Source organism: Ciconia boyciana, chromosome 5, assembly GCF_034638445.1.
Source record: "Ciconia boyciana chromosome 5, ASM3463844v1, whole genome shotgun sequence".
Lineage (NCBI taxonomy): Eukaryota > Metazoa > Chordata > Aves > Ciconiiformes > Ciconiidae > Ciconia > Ciconia boyciana.
In genome coordinates, this window is record NC_132938.1 from 33,426,195 (window position 1) to 33,443,830 (window position 17,636).

Here is a 17,636-nt window from a genome sequence, read left to right on the forward strand (position 1 = left end):
ATGTAATTTACAAAACCAAAAAGGTCATAAATAATAAATGTAAAAATCATCTCCCCAGAGTTAGGTTTAGGCGATCCTAAAAGAAGACACCAATATGAATAATTAGGATGTAAATAAGGCTGAAAACTCCTGAATGTTTGATTAGTGATTTAGCACAAACTTACTCAGGTATCTTTATGCTACATTGTTGCAGTTGAATTAAAATGGATTCCAGAGTCTTTCTCTTCTTCTGAAGTTTTTATATGGCCTTTCCATTCTCAAGTGTCTAAGAGCATCACAAGAGGGACAGTTCCATCAGATTGTCTGTGGATTAGACAGTCTCATAAATTGAAGCTGAAAGTAATCGAATGAATAATAAAGAAACTTTTTCACTATAGGAGATCCTGTATGAGTATCCAATTGATTCTCTGCTCTGTTAAAATGATGAAAAAGCATCAAAAAGGAAAGTGGTGTAGTTTGGTTGGCATTTAAATGGTTGAAACACAAACTTCCAGCTACTTCGCTGTTTTGTATTTCATATTTCAAGGCGTTGAGGGGAACTCCAGTGCCAAGACTCATGTAATAATTCCTAAGATTCTTGAAAAACTATTTGATGTAGCTGAACCCAGAAGGTTTTAAGCTGAAAAAATGTTCAGGGGTATTGTGAGTATCAGTACAACTAGATTTCAGGCCATTGAAAAATACTGAAGTACATCTTGATAGTGTACAATTCATGCTTAAATTAAATTCATATTGGAATAAATAATTTTCAGACTATGCTCCAGGTTTTCAACTTCTGAGTTAGGAGTCATCCTTCTTCACTGAGACGAGACATACAGTGATTGATATCTTAAACATGCCTCCTTCCTCAGCCGTCGAGGCCTGGTGAATCAACCACTGGGTCTAATTGAGAATTGATTGCACATTGAATAGCATAAGTGGAATATTAGAATCATTGCTCATTGTTTCCTAAACTGAAGCAACAATGTCTTGAAAGAAACCATGAGACCTGTTCCATTGCAGAACCATACTTTTTGTCTTGATTAGTTTCTTCAACCTACGATAAAAAAAAATCAGATCCTCAAGCTAGGAAAAGTGGCTAATACCTTGTTTTCAAGAACTGCACATAGCTGAAGAATATTTCCTAAATAAGATGACTGGAATGCATGTTACGCTTGGATTTTTCAAATATAAGTTGAAAGTTAAATCCAACCTGAAATGGTTCAGACAAAGAACCTGTAATATGGTCGGTATTTCTGAAATTTAGCAGGTATTTTAGAGGTTTAAGTATTAGTAGGAAAAAGTTAAGACAAATATCTCAGTTAGCAAAATCTGCATCCCTCATAAGGGACCAGCAAAGAATTTCTCATGTTCTAATCATCACCCCCTAGCCAAAAAAAAAATCTAAGAAAAGAAAAAAGAGAAGAAAAAACACTGTAGAATTTCCTGTTGATCATTTTAATAGTTCACAAAATGTATGTGCTTTTCTTTGTTCCATGTATGATAAAGTGAACCAGAAGTTTTTAACGTTTGTGTGCTAATCTGTCCCCATTTCAGTTAACAGTAAACTGAGCACAGACTCGAGTGAATGAATATTTTGTTCCCTAGTTTTTCTTGCTCATGTGTTATTAAGCAACTGCATGATCTGCAGCTAAAGGTATTTGTTTCTTTATGTGTATAATGCTAATGCCAGATTTTGTAGTCTTGTCAGAAATCCAGCAGAATATGAATGAGACCACCAAACTTTTTTCACAAAAGTAACCAAGTGTTAGTCAACCTATTTTCCCTCCTTCTTTTATTCCCCACTCACTACTAATTAGGACTAAATTTGTGAAGTAATGATATAAATTATATATCACATTAACAAACTTATGAACTATCAGGTTTTCTTCCTTTTGGGCCTTCTGGCTGGAATTAACAGTGATTAAATTTTCTATTAAAATATGCTAATAAAAAGTACCCAGAATTTACTAGTAATTACTTTCCTTTTGTAGGGTATCTGTCATTCTGGAGTTTATTGATCCAATCTGTTTTGGTTTGGTTTGGGTTTGGTGTTGTGGTTTTTTTAATACTTCCAATGAGGCATCTTGATTTTTGCAGGGCTAAATATTATGCTCTGTTCCTGCTGATCATTTTATGAATAATCTTACGAATTTTGAAGACCACTGTGTTTTTCACCCTAATTTAAAACTATTCTTCTTCAGGTATCACAACATTCAGAACCTTTTCAAAAGCACTAACCAAATAATATATGTTGTCAATTTATATGAAAAGCATGTACCAGCTGGGAAAAGGAGCAGAAGTTTAATATGTAAAAGTGATATCATTCCAAATTTGAGAAGACATATAACTGGATTTACACAGGAAAAAAAATTGCTACAGAGGGATACATTTATCAGAAAACATGAACATCTGAATTTAAAACATTTGCTAGCCACATTTATTTATCTGAGTTTAGCCACAAACGTTTATCTGAGTGCCACATTCCCCTCATCTTTTCAGAACAGTTTCGTAATGTATAGTGAGGGAGATAAAGAGGAACTAGAATATAAGTACATCTTTTGATGCCATCTGATTTTTTGCAGATGGAAAACTGTCCAAGTAACCACTTGCCAAAATTCTGCACTGCTAGAAAAATATGATACTGTAAAAGATTATTTTCAGAGCTAGGACTGTTGCTTTCTTTTGTAGAATATCAAAATAATGTAAAGACATAACAAACAATGTTAGAAACAGGAGCAAAAAATAATAACTTAAGCTAAGTATTCTCTGGTAAAAAGTTAATGATTGCATTGAAATCACGACTCAGTTAGATTGAATTTTTACTTCAACATCACAGAGCTGAGGCAAGTAACATGCTCAGTGTTAGACTGTGAAGTTATGAAGCTGATGTCATTGAAAGCTAAAAGGCAACCAGTGAGGCTGAAAGCTCAACAATGACTAAAGTTAGAAAGCAACAACTGAAGCAAAAATAGTGACAATGTGAGGGAAGTTTTAGAGGTAATGATGTGAGACTCGAGAGGGAAAAAAATCAGCACAGTTCCGCTGGTTGCAGATCTAAAAGTCTCAGTTGCAGAGCAAAGAGTTACTTTTGTCAGACTGTTGTTCCTGATGGTAAGAAAAGTGAATTAAAACTCACGGTCGGGTAAGAAAATGGGAACTCAGTTACAGAATGGTTGTCTGCCAAATGGCTTTTTAGTGTGTAGTTGGTTTGTTTGTTTCTCAGAAGCAACCAGGTAAGGGAAATAGCAAAGGACCACATTATGTGCAATATCGCATGAGATAATGAAGCAGATAAATTCCATTTACAAAGCAGTCCGAAACCTTTGCAAAAAGTAGCACTTCCCTGAGAGGCTCTGGTGAGTTACTCTCACATCTTGGGGCCGTTTTTTTCCCATGACTCAGTTAAACTAAGAACAATAACACTACTATAAATCTAAGTGAGGGATTGGTAAAATAAAGTTGTTATTAGATAATGCTACATTAGAGACTTAATTCTTAATAGGGTAGAAATATATGTGGAATGTTTTTTCTCAGCTCTTCTTGTTGCAGCTTCCTCAATTAATTTATTTTTATGCTTTTGTAACTTTAAAAGCAGAGAACTGAATGATTCTCTTGACATTTTCCACTGCTTTTTCCTACTTGAAGGATAGCAGTAGCACAGGAGATTTCCAGTCTCTTATGCTCAGGAATCTGAATCTTAACAGGCAAAATTTTTAGAAAGTAATTTTTGCCTTCCCTTCCAATTTGCAGTCTCATAGATTCCAGGTTTGTTTTTTTCCCCAATATTTTGCAACTTTTTAAAAAATTATTTTGTCAAAGCCAGTAATAAGCTTCTGGAAAACTTGAATACAGCCATTTATTCATAAGAGTGACCCTATGCATTATACCTTGTGTGCATGTGTGAGAAAGTAATTTGGGCCACTAGTGTCTTTCTAATAAGTGTCTAATTTAGGACTGTAGGTAGATGTCTGTATCAAACAGGATGTTAAAACTTACATTTCCTTGACGTTGCCTGTTGGGTGAGAGGGGCATCTGCCTCCTTTCACAATCAGTGTTTGCTTTTGTTAATCCCGTTATTCTTCATTAGACTTTTCTCATTCTATATATATGAAATTTGTAAGTCTCAAACCTGAATCAGGTTGTCGTGGTTTAACCCCAGCCGGCAACTAAGCACCACACAGCCGCTCGCTCACCCTCCCCACCCCATGGGATGGGGGAGAGAATCTGAAGAGCAAAAGTAAAACTCGTGGGTTAAGATTAGAACAGTTTAATAATTGAAATAAAGTATAATAATAATAAATTGTAATGAGAAGGAAAACAGTGAGAGAGAGAGAGAAAAAAAACAGGGTAAAAAAAACAAGTGATGCAACCGCTCACCACCTGCCAACGATGCCCAGCCAGTCCCCAAGCAGCGATCGCTGCCCCCGGCCAACTCCCCTCAGTTTCTATACTGAGCATGACATCATATGGTACGGAATAGCCCTTTGGCCAGTTTGGGTCAGCTGTCCTGGCTGTGCCCCCTCCCAGCTTCTTGTGTACCTCCTCGCTGGCCGAATATGGGAAGCTGAAAAGTCCTTGACTTAGTGTAAGCGCTGCTTAGCAACAACTGAAACATCAGTGTGTTATCAACATTATTCTCATGCTAAATCCAAAACACAGCACTATACCAGCTACTAGGAAGAAAATTAACCCTGAGCCAAAGCCAGGATATAATCTCTGATGAAGTATGATGATGTTGGCACTGACATTTCTAAATGCTTTTGCTCAGGCTCAGCTTAACTGAAATTGTGTAACTGAAATTTCAGATGTCTTTGAGCATTTTGGTCTAATATTGAACATTCCTAACATGAATATTGATAGGATTAGTGCAAGTATAATGTTACAGAATGCAGATATTGTTTATGGATGTAGCATGTTTGAAGTATCTCCCGTGCATTATCTATGTGCGTAAATAGAAACATCTTCTCATTCTTAAAGTTTGTAGTCATTATGCTACCTAGCCCTGGGGTAAGTAATGCTTAAAAATCCAACCTTATTCAAGAATCGGTTAACTCTGGTGTAATTCGTATTTCCAGAAATTGTGAGATACAGCTCCCATGATGCACTCCTGCTTCAGTACGGCATTCAGGCATGCCTCCTCTTCAGAACAGATGTTATGCACAGTAGTAACCGTTCCTTTTTGTTTATACAGTTTCAAATAAACAATTAAGTGAATGGTTTAAGATCTTGCTAAATTAGTTAAATTGTTTTATCATTATGTACTTGTTCACATTTGTAACAGTTATAATGAGACAATAAAACACTGAAAGTGACTGAGGACTTTGCCTCTGAGATGTTTCTCTGCTGAACTATTAAGCAATATGACACTAAAGAGGGAGCTAATGTCTTATCTAAAAGCAGAGGAAGATAAAGCAGTCCAACTGCTTCAGTTTGCATCAAATAACCAATGATTGTGTACAATAACACTGAATGATTTCTGGTTCTTTTAGTTTTCATTTTTTTAAATCCGTTACTTCCAATATACAGAATATTGTAAGATATTGGGGAATAACTACTTCCATAACTGTCCAAAATTTGTGTGTCCTACTTGATGACTTGTCCTTCAAAGCTTTTTGAACCTTCTTTCCTTTTTTATGTAGAATGCACAAAGGAAAATCTTACTACAGATTTTTACCACGGGTGAGTGTATTGGTACAGTACAGATTGTGATATGCAGTTTTATATATAAATACTTTCTTTCATTTTATGAACTTGAAAGCTTTAGTTCATAGATGTACCTGTGTGGTTTCTGAGGTATCCACACATCTGCTGTTTTCCTTGACAATGGCGATACAGATGCTGCTATCACCATGGGAATGGTACTCCTGAATGAAGCTGCTACCTCCAAAGGGGATGTTGGAAAAAGGAGAAGTAAGTTATTTTGTACAACTAAGACGATGTTTAGACAATTAGAAGACATTGAGAAATTACAAATGATTATCTGATTAAGTTTGCAGAAGGTCTCTACCTTAAACCAATTTTTACCTTTTGTGGGGTGGAGAAGAGGAGACTATAAAAATTCTATTGATAAAACTGCATTCACATGAATTTTTAACAGTAAAAAAACGTTTTAAGCATACTCAGCCAAGCTACAGCTTGACACAGTATCTCCACTATGTAGTACTGCATTGTATACATGCTTTTTAGCTCTTGAATTATATTGAAAGTCAGCAAGATAAAGAACAAGAATTTCAAAACATCATTTTCAAGATTAATTTAGGCATTTAAGATGTTTAAGATGACAACATCCAAAGGAGTGTGAAAATTCTTTTATTTGGTACACTTTGCCAGTATCATGTTTCCAGAGGAAAGTGAAAGCCCAACAGTAAATGTAGTACAGAACATATCCTAATCTGTAACGTCTGAAGATTCTCAGCCTGAAGTGCAAGTTTTATGTTTTTCTGAATGTTATTGTCATTCAGAATATTTGGAAAATTTTTTGGCAATGAATTACATAAACATACAGTATGGAAGTATTTTATGCAGATTTAAACTTCCTAACTGTTATGTCAAACAAACTTTTACTGAGTACAACACAGGTTGAAACAAATATGCCCATCTGCCTTTGTACCTTTTGTAATGTTTTTTTCATATCCCCTGCCATTTATTCTTTTTCTCATATAAGGCACTGAAGACCTTTGAAATAAGGCACTGAAGACCTTTGAAAGATACCAGACTTCCTACACTGCTTCCCCTTTCTTTCTAGATCATCTTTTTAGCTTCTTCTGTGTAATGCACAGTAATGCAGATAAGGCTGGCCAACTGTTTTCTATGAAAGCATTCTATAATTCTTCATAATAGCTGGTTGAATGTTGGCTAGAGATCTCTAGTGACTTGAGGGTCTCCTTCAATGAGCTGCAGATGTATAATTTAATTCTGAATATCTTTTATAGTATCTAGCTTTAATACTGATGTCAAAAGAGACAGTGATATGAGTTTAATTGGAATGTGATCTTAGATCACGATTGAGATCTGGGTCTGTGAACATGGACACAGAGAAATAACAGTGAGCTGCAGTACAAATTCAGGCTCTCTTCTGCTTGTGGCCATTATGTTAATGCTTTCCGTGTACCTGCCTTGCATCGCTCATGCTTTGCAATTTATTCATCAATGCTTTGAAATCATATTTGTGACTAGTGATTTCTTTATAATGAAGTGTGTTTATAAAATTTGTACATGGCTAGTTTTCTCAAAATAACTGCAGAAAATTTATATTTCAATTGATATGTGTCAGTTTCCACATGGTTAGTTTTAATAAAAAAAAATGTGTTGTTGTCAGTTTCCCCAGCTTCATGGTTGCTTGTCCTTCACTCAAAGCCAGCACACTTTTGAAGCGTGAATGTTGCAATTAAATAGCAAAGGTTTGGCTAAAGTAGGAATAGTATAAGAAGAGAAGCTTTTAAAATCAAAGTAGTTCACTAGAACCAAAACATTATCTAATGTAGATGAGCTGCATCTCAATTGTATGCATCGGCTTGTAACGTTGCCTTTTTTTTTCTTTATTTACATGCAGTTGAGCAAGCTATCATGATCAAAAAGGTTTTATGCTATTACTACACAGGTGCCAACTGGTGTTACAAATTTTATTTGTTAATTTAAGCATTTACTTTGCTAATTCATTCTTTGCCTGGAAAGGCTCAAAGCGATTGCATCTGGATGCTGTCAGAAGGTCTGTGTCATTGTTATTTATCTTCAAAACCCAAAGATTTATATTGCTATCAAGTTAAGAGTAAAAAGTAATTTGGCTACCAGCCTTGGAACTTACTACACTGAAATGTTTTATCCACTACGAACTAGATAAAGTAGTTACTAAACTGCCTTTGCTGTTACTTCAGCCTTAGATGGCTGACTAGAGAGAACATGATTCTGTTAGTCAAAGGATATTTTTCCAAATGTAATTTGTTTTCCAAAAAGAACAAGCAAATACCTGAAATTACATTGCTTGATATGTATAATTTCCAGGGTTATTAAATCCATTATCAGCAGTAGGTGTTTGCATCCACATACGTTTGAGTTGCAAATTGCTGCTCTTTTTTCTTGAAAATACATTCACACTGACAAGTTATTTTTTCTTAATAACCATAAATATTATTTCTGTATGTGTTTGAAATCCTGTCAGAAGATAGTGGGCATCAATAGTCAAGGCAGTAACATTTTTGTATTTAACTGTGTCAAAATTCTCTGTAAATGATTGACATAAATAATATTCTTTGTAGAGATTCCAGTTTTAAATCTTTTATGTGCTAATAAACAAAGTTATTTTCTTTCCAGTAATATGCCTGGTAGGCCTGGGTCTGGTGGTCTTTTTCTTCAGCTTCCTGTTATCAATATTCCGCTCCAAATACCATGGCTACCCATACAGGTAATCCGTCATTAAATTCTCATCTTCTAGATTTTAATAGCTTTGTATAAGTTTAAGAATAGCTTTCAGGTAAACAATCTTTAATTTTTATGACTGAAGTCTGTGGGAGCTGGAAGAAGCAGGAAGAATGGTGATTAATTCAAGCAAACCAAAAAGGGCTGGAAAGCTAATGTTGTTAACATGAGTGTTAATGCAGACCAGTTAAATGGGTTTGAGCACAGACATGTGGCATACACAGTGCCCCATGAAAAATGCAAAAGAAAACATGTGCTTCAGTTTATAAATCTTTATTAGATATTTATTTGTGTATCTTTATAACTAAGATGTACATAAGACAAGGCACAGAAACACCAAACTAATGTACAGTGCTAAGCTATGATTTATAACTAAAAGTACCCTCTTCTGTCAGCCACACCAGAGAGGAACAAAAGGGTTATGGCCTCTCATAATTATATGTAGAGCTATCAATTAAGCAGTTATAATTTGTCTGACAAGCAGAAAAAGTGGAAAAATAATGAAGGAAAGACAGTTCTTGCCTTTTGTAGGTGGATGCTTTCAGCTGGGAAGTCACCTACAGAGGTAGTCTAGACTTCTGATTCACATCTTCTTGCTGATCTGCTATATATATTTTTTAGTAGCCTGCCAGGAACAGATGGCCCATATCATTTTCTTTTGATCTTGGTACCATTTTCAGATGTGCATGAAAAAGCCTAGCTAGAGGAAAGGGAAAGGTGCAATTAAGCAATGTCTTCAGTGCTCTAGTACAGATGTACCAGGCTACCGAGGTAAAACCAATACAGTGACATTTCCCAAGTCATCAAGTTTGTGGAACAAAACAGAGACTTGTTGATTTTTCTCTGCCAAAGCTTTGTTTTGTAGGATGGCTAAATATTTTTAAAGAAGAGTCCTTTTCCTGTTGTTCTTACTCTCCAAGATTAGCAATTTTGTCCATTGACTTTTGATCCTATTTGAAACTATGCTGTTCTTCCTTTTGCTTCAGTCTTTGCTCCTTTTTAACTTTTTTCCTGTAGAGATATATATATAAAAACATATATATGTATACAGTTGACATAGCCTTAACATGCTATGCTAGGCTTTACAATACAGATAGTATGTATGAGTGCTGTTTTCCCCCCTCAAGTTGGTCACAATGTGGTTAAAAAGATGAGATTTTCCTTATTTCCAGTGAAATTGATTTCTATAAACTAGTAGACTAATCCTTCACAGAATATTGGTCTACAGTACTATTACCATATATGGAAGAGTAAGTGGATGACGTGTTGCAATGTAGATACAGTAACATTTTGCTGAAAGATCTGGCATGATGAAATATCAACTAATACATTTACAAATATATACATAAGGGAAACATTAGTACAACAGATTCAGAAAGTTCTATTTTGAAGTAAGCAGAGAACAAAAGAACTGTATCTGTTAATGTTAACAGTTCTGTTGTTTTTACAGACACTGTTAATGAATCATATAAGGAATACTTCTACAGTTTTTCTCAGATACTTCTTAGTGTTGACTCTATGACCAGGTCTTGTGATTAGTGTAGCAGCCAGCTTTATATTCTGTGTTATGTTCCACTAGTAAGGATTCAGCCTTGCGAAGCCAAATTAGATCTAACGTTTGAGCTAATACATAAAATTTTTGTATTAGTTTTTGCTGCGAGACCTTAGAACTATTTTCTTGTTTACTGAGCTTGGTCTCTTTATGGAGATTGACATTTAGTTTAGATCACCTCAGATTAGTTTTAGCGTTCAATAACATCATAATCAAGATAAGGAAACTTGGCAGTATGCACAGAAGGTCTGCTCCTGCTTTTTTGCTCATTCCTTCCCACTAAGGGAAGAGGTCTGTAAAGGGCCCAATAGTATAATACTGCAAGATTTCATCAGTATGGAGTTGGTAGTTTGCTGTCTGGGATAGTCTGTACAGCCTCTCAGCATCATCTCTGGAGACTACCTTCTAGCTTGACTGACTTGGGGTGAAAGACCAGTTTTCCTAAGTGTGAGGTATTCTTACTTCCCATTAAGTGCTTAAGACTTAAACTTAAAAGACGAAGGAATTATAAGCTTGATCTGCAGCTCGTAAGCTCACTTAAGAAGCACTGCCAAAGAATGTCAACCCATGGTCTGAGCTCACTTGCATCTTTTCATAACAAGTTTACTAAAATGAAAAAAGGAATTGTTGTTGCGTTCATTGCCATGCAATTTAACAGCTACTAAAGAAACCCTGACAGCTGCACTAGTTTCATTTTTAGTCCTTTCATCTTAGGAATGTTCTTATCACCTATTAACAACATGCTTATATGACTGTGCCAATTTCCAGACCTTGCATGGCTTTTGTGAATGTTTGCACTAGGGTTTTTTGACTGCTGTATGATACCTAGGATGTCTGAGGTTGAACAGTGCCTTGTTAACACGACTAGGCTCTGTCGGTTGGCATGCCTGCACAATACCATTGATGTTATTGCAGACCTAATTGCTCAGGTCTACTACATATCTGACTCTACTGTAAGCTTTAAGAATCTTAATTTAAGTAATGTAGGGCTAATCTGTTTGCCGTAAATTTTGGGTGGGACAGATTTCCCTTCCCCCACACACACATATGCACACTTGAACCTGTATTTAGCGAAATATCAGACATCTTTTCTTTGGAATGCCTAGCAGAAGTTGGAGCCCTACATAGATTTCGTACTCCTCTGTTAGTATCCAAGCTGAGAGTAAAGGACATCAAGAACCGAGGGTGGGGGCAGGGAGAGGAAGAAAAAGAGAAAGAGAACTTCTGATTTCTATTAAAAGTTTAGATCCAAGAAATTTAATTTGATATGCAATGCATGTGGAAAAAAAGTTCACCTGTTAGTATGTTAAAGCTGCTGAAGAAAGAAATAAGAGAAATCCAGGATAGTGCTGAAAAAAATGCTTCATCACAATCCTGTTAAAATGAGATAGTGCTGCATCATGTTGTTACTATGAAGGAATTATTAGATCCATAAACCAAATTCTGTCTTAAGGAGCTAAGTAGATTCAATATCGCAACTTACTAATCAGTAACACCCATCAAGTAAATTCATAAAAGAATGAACCCTGTGAATGTATAAGAACATGAGAAACACTTAATAGCTGGCTAAGTGTTATGCAGGTTTTTTTGGTTTTTTTTTATAATGTTACTGCTCCTGCAGAATTAAGCAAGATCTTACAGGCTTACTTGGACTGTCCTAGATTCTTCATATTTTCATGGGAATAAATTAATCATTCAATCTTAAATCCTCGCTCAATGCAGAATAACTAGAAACCATCACTAGAACTGATCCTTTTGCTTTGCTATTATCGAATTTCATTTGCTAGCTTCCCGAATGTGTAATTACTTATCTGGTCCTTTCCAGTGTTAAATCTTTCAGGTTTCTGTTGGTCTCTTGGGTAGCTCTGACCCCATTTTCTGTTATGTTATTTTAAATAAACATACTATTGATTCTTTGACACTTCCGTGTTCTCAACCATGTCATCTTCATGACAATGCCATAGTGTTTCTTGAGAAACCTCTTTGGTTTATGTGCATAGTTCTTACGAATTTTAATGAAGTGAACATGCAAAACAGTAAGGAGGACCAAGTATATTAACTGTTGTTTTCTCTTTCCCCCTTTAATTTAATATCCTGCATTTTAACTTCAGTCATATATGCTGATATACATTCATCTTTTTGTCTGAATTCCTTAGGATCTTCCAAGGAGTTCTATGTCCCATCAGTTGATCCTAGTGTAGATAAATCTTAAGATGTGGAATATGTCTGTCTTTTTATTTTCACTGATTGTAGATTTCACCTTGAAACTAACAGTCCTTATGTGATAAATTGTCCTCAGGCTAGTAAAGCTTTGCCTTTAACAATACTAACAACAACGCATACTAATGATCTGTCAGAAAAAAGAAAGAATGTTTATGTTGGCATGCCTAAAGCAACAGTTAAAGAAAACTGTAATTGTTTTAATGCTATATGCACAATCTCAAGCATCAACTTCACTGTGCTACTTAAAAAAAAGTCAAATATACCAAATTGTTTCTGTTCTCTGGCACTGAACAACCAAATAAGTCCTCTATGAAGCAGCATGCATCGATAAAAACTGAAACAGTAACACAACCTGCTGTGCATCCTCTTTCTCTCCAGTGACCTCCATGTAGTGAAGATAAATCAAAACAGAGGTGGATAAACATAAAGCAGGAGTCAAAAACTGGAGAAAGACTGTTATTTCCTCTTCTAATGTGCATAAATAAAAGTACTGGGAACGCTGTTATTTCTTTGACCCTGATAATGCCATTGTCATTGTTAATTTCTGTGACAAACAGAAAAGTGTCCAGAAGAGTGCTAGATAAGACCTCAGGTCTGTAAGTGTGCTCTTCAGAGGGCATATATGTAGGAAGGGAGACTAACATATTGTTTACATATTTTTCGTCCACTTCAGACACTTTCCAATTAAGTTTTTTATTCTTCCTTCCACAGAATTTTCTTCTTGAAGGGTAGGGCTGGGGACAAAACCGGTTTAATTAATATGCTGGTAAAATACCCTTATACGATAAAGCATTGGAATGGGAGAGGTGATGCAAAACGGAGGTCATTATGAAGGTTACTTACTGAGCGAACACATTGTGATGGATGAACTAGCATGTAACAAATCTCTCTGCTAGAGCCATTTTTACCATGGCAGGGCATTTTCATGCCTGTACTAATCCACCTTTTTTATGGGAACTAGATGAAATTTTTCATTTTGCTAAAACTTTTATTTTAATTGCTGTCATTAACTGTTGAAAGATAATGCAATAATTTTGTTTTACACTGTTGAACATTTTCCCCTTTATAATGCTTTCTGGATAAAATAAGAGTGTTGATATATCCGAGAGAATCTTTTTTGGAAGCCTTCTCACCCCAATATTTAAAGTGAATAAGTGATATATTAAGTATCAGATACTCAGCAATTGAGCAATAAAATTTCATTATATCAATACAGAATTTTATCTCTCAGCTAATACACATGGGAATGACAGAGAGACTATTGTTAACTACAAGGCAAAAGCATGAACTCTGAGTTAGCTTTGCTAGCCAGGAAAGAGCTTGAAGGCTTCTCTGGAAACCTCACTTTAGGCAGTTTCAGCCCAAAAAGCACACAGAATATTAAAAAGAATGGGGAAAGGACAGTAAGAACAAAACAGAAGACATCAGTACACTAGCACAGTAGTGTATTACTGGGAATTTTAGGAATGTAAACATTTGTAACACTGGTTTCTTCAAGAGGACAGAGAGACAAAAGTCTTATCCACTGTTCACTGATGTTTCTCAATTGTTTTTTTTTAGCTTTGGCTGAAACTTATTAACTAACTGCCCTGTGTTGTCTTTTCCACTTTGTTTTCTGGATGAAACTTTTAGCACAGTTTCACTATTGTTAACACTTCCAATTGTCCTTTCAAGTCTACATTTTATCATTTGCTGCTGTTTTAATCTGAATTTTAATGATATGAACACCTGAAAATTCAAAGTTTTCATATAAGTTTTCATTAACTAGCTTGCATTAGGTAGCTTTTTAAAGAATTTTTTAGTACCTGCAGTTGAGTGTTTCATTATCAGATTATCCTTTATAGCCATTGTATTTGGGTATTATTGAAAAGAGTCATGTGAAGAGTTTTTAGTTAAACCATAAAAAATAATCAGCCTTCAGAACTATGTATTGGCGGAATGGAAAAATAGATATTCTGTACTGACTAGCAGAGAAAATGAACTAAACAGCAAGAAAGCATGATAAATAAAAGATGCCTTATTTTCATCAAAAAACCATAAATGTTAAGTCAGACATGAAGTATTCATTCATTGCTTAGAGAAAAACAGTCAATGCAACAAGAGCAGACAAATTGCAAGACACCCCAGAGCTTGAAAATTCCTCGCATTCATTATATACACCGTATAAGAAATGTCTACCCTCATTGTAATTAAATTAGTTTCAGTAAAGAAATCCTGTATAATATTGAGCAAGTGAATAAAATGGAATAGTTATTTCTTGGAAATATACTGGTAAAATATTAATAAGTAGATAAAATAGTATTTGCAGACATATAAAATTAAATTTATTAATAAACGTGATCACTAGTAACAACTGTTCAGATGTTCCATGTTGACTTCATGCATAATTAAATTGATTCACTAAAGTTTATGAACTGGTAAATCTACTTCTGATAAACACCAAGATTCATGTTCAGGTCTATAGTGCTCAGCAAAATACGTTACTTTCTTCAAAACGGCAGAAGTCAGGATTATTTTAAAAGATAGGAAAACAATAATACACAGCTGTCAAAACAAAGCATCTTACATTTAGCATTTTCTATACTACTTCTCTTAAAGTGGCTAGACACTGTGTTCTTCAGAAAGAAGCTGCCCATTGAAATGGAAGGCAAAACAGCTCAGTCTCCTCTGTTCATCCAACAGCACACTGAATTAATGAATATCCACAGACCTCCACATTACTCTCTATGCAAAGTGTCCGTGTTCAGTGCCGGTTTCTAGTCCTTTAAAGAATGGGAGATCTGAATTCCAGGTGTCTGGCCCCATAGCAGATCTCTTAAGAAGGGCATGCTTCTTCCTATGTCAAACAGTTTGCATGCTCTTCTATGAGTAGGACCTTCCTTCTGTGATTGCCACCATTAAGCATGCCTCTTTTTGCTTTTATGACTTGCCTTTAAGTCTTACAGTTACCATTTACTCCTACCTATTCTACCCATTTCCAGCTAGTTAATGTCTGGAAGGGCACAGTTTGGCCATCCTTTCCTGTTCTGCTTTCCCCTGCTCTGCGTAAGGGGACATGGGTTTCTTTTTTCTTTTTGCAGATCTATCCCAACAGATCTTGTCCAATTTGTTATTGTAGATTTTTCAGAAACCCTGCCCACCCCGCCCCCCCTGCCCCCTTCTTTTTGACTACTCTCAAGTTTGTGATTTTTTATGGTGTTTTGGCTTTTTGTGGTTTTCCATCTTAGGCTTGTTCCTTCTTTGTGTACCTAGCGTCTTAAATTTGTTTTATAACTTCTATATAACTTTCAGTGTTTACCTTATCCATATTCTGTATCATGTCTCTTAGCTGCTAAAGATGAAGTTTGCTTTCAGACAGAAAGTAAGGAATGATAGATATGGTAGTGGCATATTTAACCAAAATGACACTGCCGTATTTGTATCATTCAGTCTTTTACCCATCCTGAGCCTATCAACGCTACCTGCCTGATTATTGTAGTCTTCAACCCTTTCCACTCTTCCCCCCAAACTTTTTCACTGCCAGTATTCCTCCTTTCTCTTCTCTTCTCCTCTTAGTTCTTTCTTTCCTATACATCACCTTACACAGCTATCCTGGGCCTGGGTTATCTTTTTAGTCCCGTGTGCTCAGCATTCTCTTCTCCACTCGATACCCTACGATTCACCTCTTCATGCAGTTGTTCTTGCTAGCTTTTCCCTTTCAATAATCACTTCACCCTCTAGCACCCAGCCAGCTGCCATCTGTTTTGCCTTGGTTTGTATGTCTTGCCTAATGAGCTTGTCAGCTTTTTGCAGCAGGGTACATCTTTATACTGGTACAGTCTTTTAAGCTTATGGCACTTGTATTTATGGTTTGTAATGATTAATTAATTATGCCATGAATGGAAAACTGATCAAATTACTACAACATGTGTATGCTAGAGCACACTGCATATCTATAAGGAGATGAAAGATCTTCCACGTGAAGCTAGAGGCAGTGAAGAAACCCTTCCATTCAGTAGTTCATTGCTGTTGTGTTTGTACAGTCAACTCGGTCTATAGTCATGCACAAGTCAAGTCTATCTCTCTGTGTTCTCATTTCCCAATTTATGAGGCAACTGTTCTTTGGTAAAGTACTTAGAAAGGTATGGCAGGCAATACATGTCTATTTTTTAAAAAATATAAAGTTTCATTCCAGGGGTAAAGAAAGAGCAATGTCATCTGAAACATCATCATTTATTAAAATATTAAGAATTTAAGAGTCTGCAACCCTACAGAGCCTTGCCAAGTCCTCTATACCCTCCCCACTCTGGGACCACTTCAACAGTAAAAGAAGAATGTTTTAAATAAATATGAAATGTCCTCGGAGAGGTAGTTCTCACTTTAAGTAGTAAGAGCAGATGCAGAACTTGATTAAAGAGAACAGATGTTTGAAGTGCATTTTGCTTTTTAATTTTTTTAAATAGGCAAATTTAAGTTTCAGTCACTCCAGTTTTATTTGATAACTTTCATGCTTGCTTAGTAATTACTAAATGGGATATAAAAACTTAAGAGATTATTACGCAAATGTCAAATGACTTTTCAAATGAATGTTTTGAAGTCTTTGTTTATTCTGTTCAAATAATTGTGATGCTATGTTTTATATGCATTTTTCAGCATTTAATCATGTTTTCTTTCTTTTCAGCTTCTTAATTAAATGAATTCAAGAGGGATTCATTTAGAGCTGCTTACCATGAAGTTAAGTTATTACTGATCTTATCTGCCCACCAATGTTACATGTATTCAAGAATCTTTTGTTGGTTCATCTGTTTCTGTGATAATTTATATAGTATGCTGATAGAGAAATGAATGCAGTTTTATGCAATGAATGTGTAATTTATAGAAACATACAGTAAACACCTCACTGGGAAGTGCTAAAAAGTTATGAATATAGTGTGCTCCAGAATTTAAATAAATTTCATTATAATGGGCTTCTGTTTAAGGCTTTCTCATTAACTGTAGTACATGAATCCAATGGGTATTGCCAAGATTTTTCACCTGAAGTTTGTCACAAGGTTTTGAGATATGTTTTAGAACTGAACAATAGATCATTGGTTCTTCAACTACTCTTAAGAGAAATACCATGGTGGAAACTATAATTTAATGACTACATGCACCTTGCCACCACTTTGCTTTGAAGCAGTATATGTATATATAGTCTCTGATCACCTCAGACATGTTGAGCCATTAATATAAAATTGTATTCTACGTATTTTCATCCTGGATTTCTTCTTTTCCTGGCTCAGCAGTATTCAGAGTACATACATTGCCAGTTCATCTCTCCCTCATGCCAAAGGATGCAATTCAGAATGGTTTGTGGAATCTTGAAGGCAAGAAGGCTTAGATCACTCAGAACTCAGACCCTTTTAAGCTGACCCTGTGGTGGCAAAATGGGAGGATGGGGGGCAACAATATTTTATAATCCACAAAATGCTTTTTTTCTTAAGTA

General features: G+C 35.5%; 1 protein-coding gene across 1 annotated transcript in view; it reads left to right on the plus strand.

Annotated features, from left to right (window-relative positions):
- TUSC3 (tumor suppressor candidate 3) overlaps nt 1-16,907 on the plus strand; it is an 88,113-nt gene extending 71,206 nt beyond the window's left edge. Inside the window, exons 7-9 of the mRNA XM_072861904.1 lie at nt 5,818-5,892; nt 8,293-8,383; nt 16,833-16,907. Of these exons, the coding sequence (XP_072718005.1) occupies nt 5,818-5,892; nt 8,293-8,383; nt 16,833-16,848 (182 nt within the window). The 3' untranslated portion in view covers nt 16,849-16,907. The remainder of the gene's footprint in view (nt 1-5,817; nt 5,893-8,292; nt 8,384-16,832) is intronic.
- The last annotated feature ends 729 nt before the right edge of the window (nt 16,908-17,636 follow it).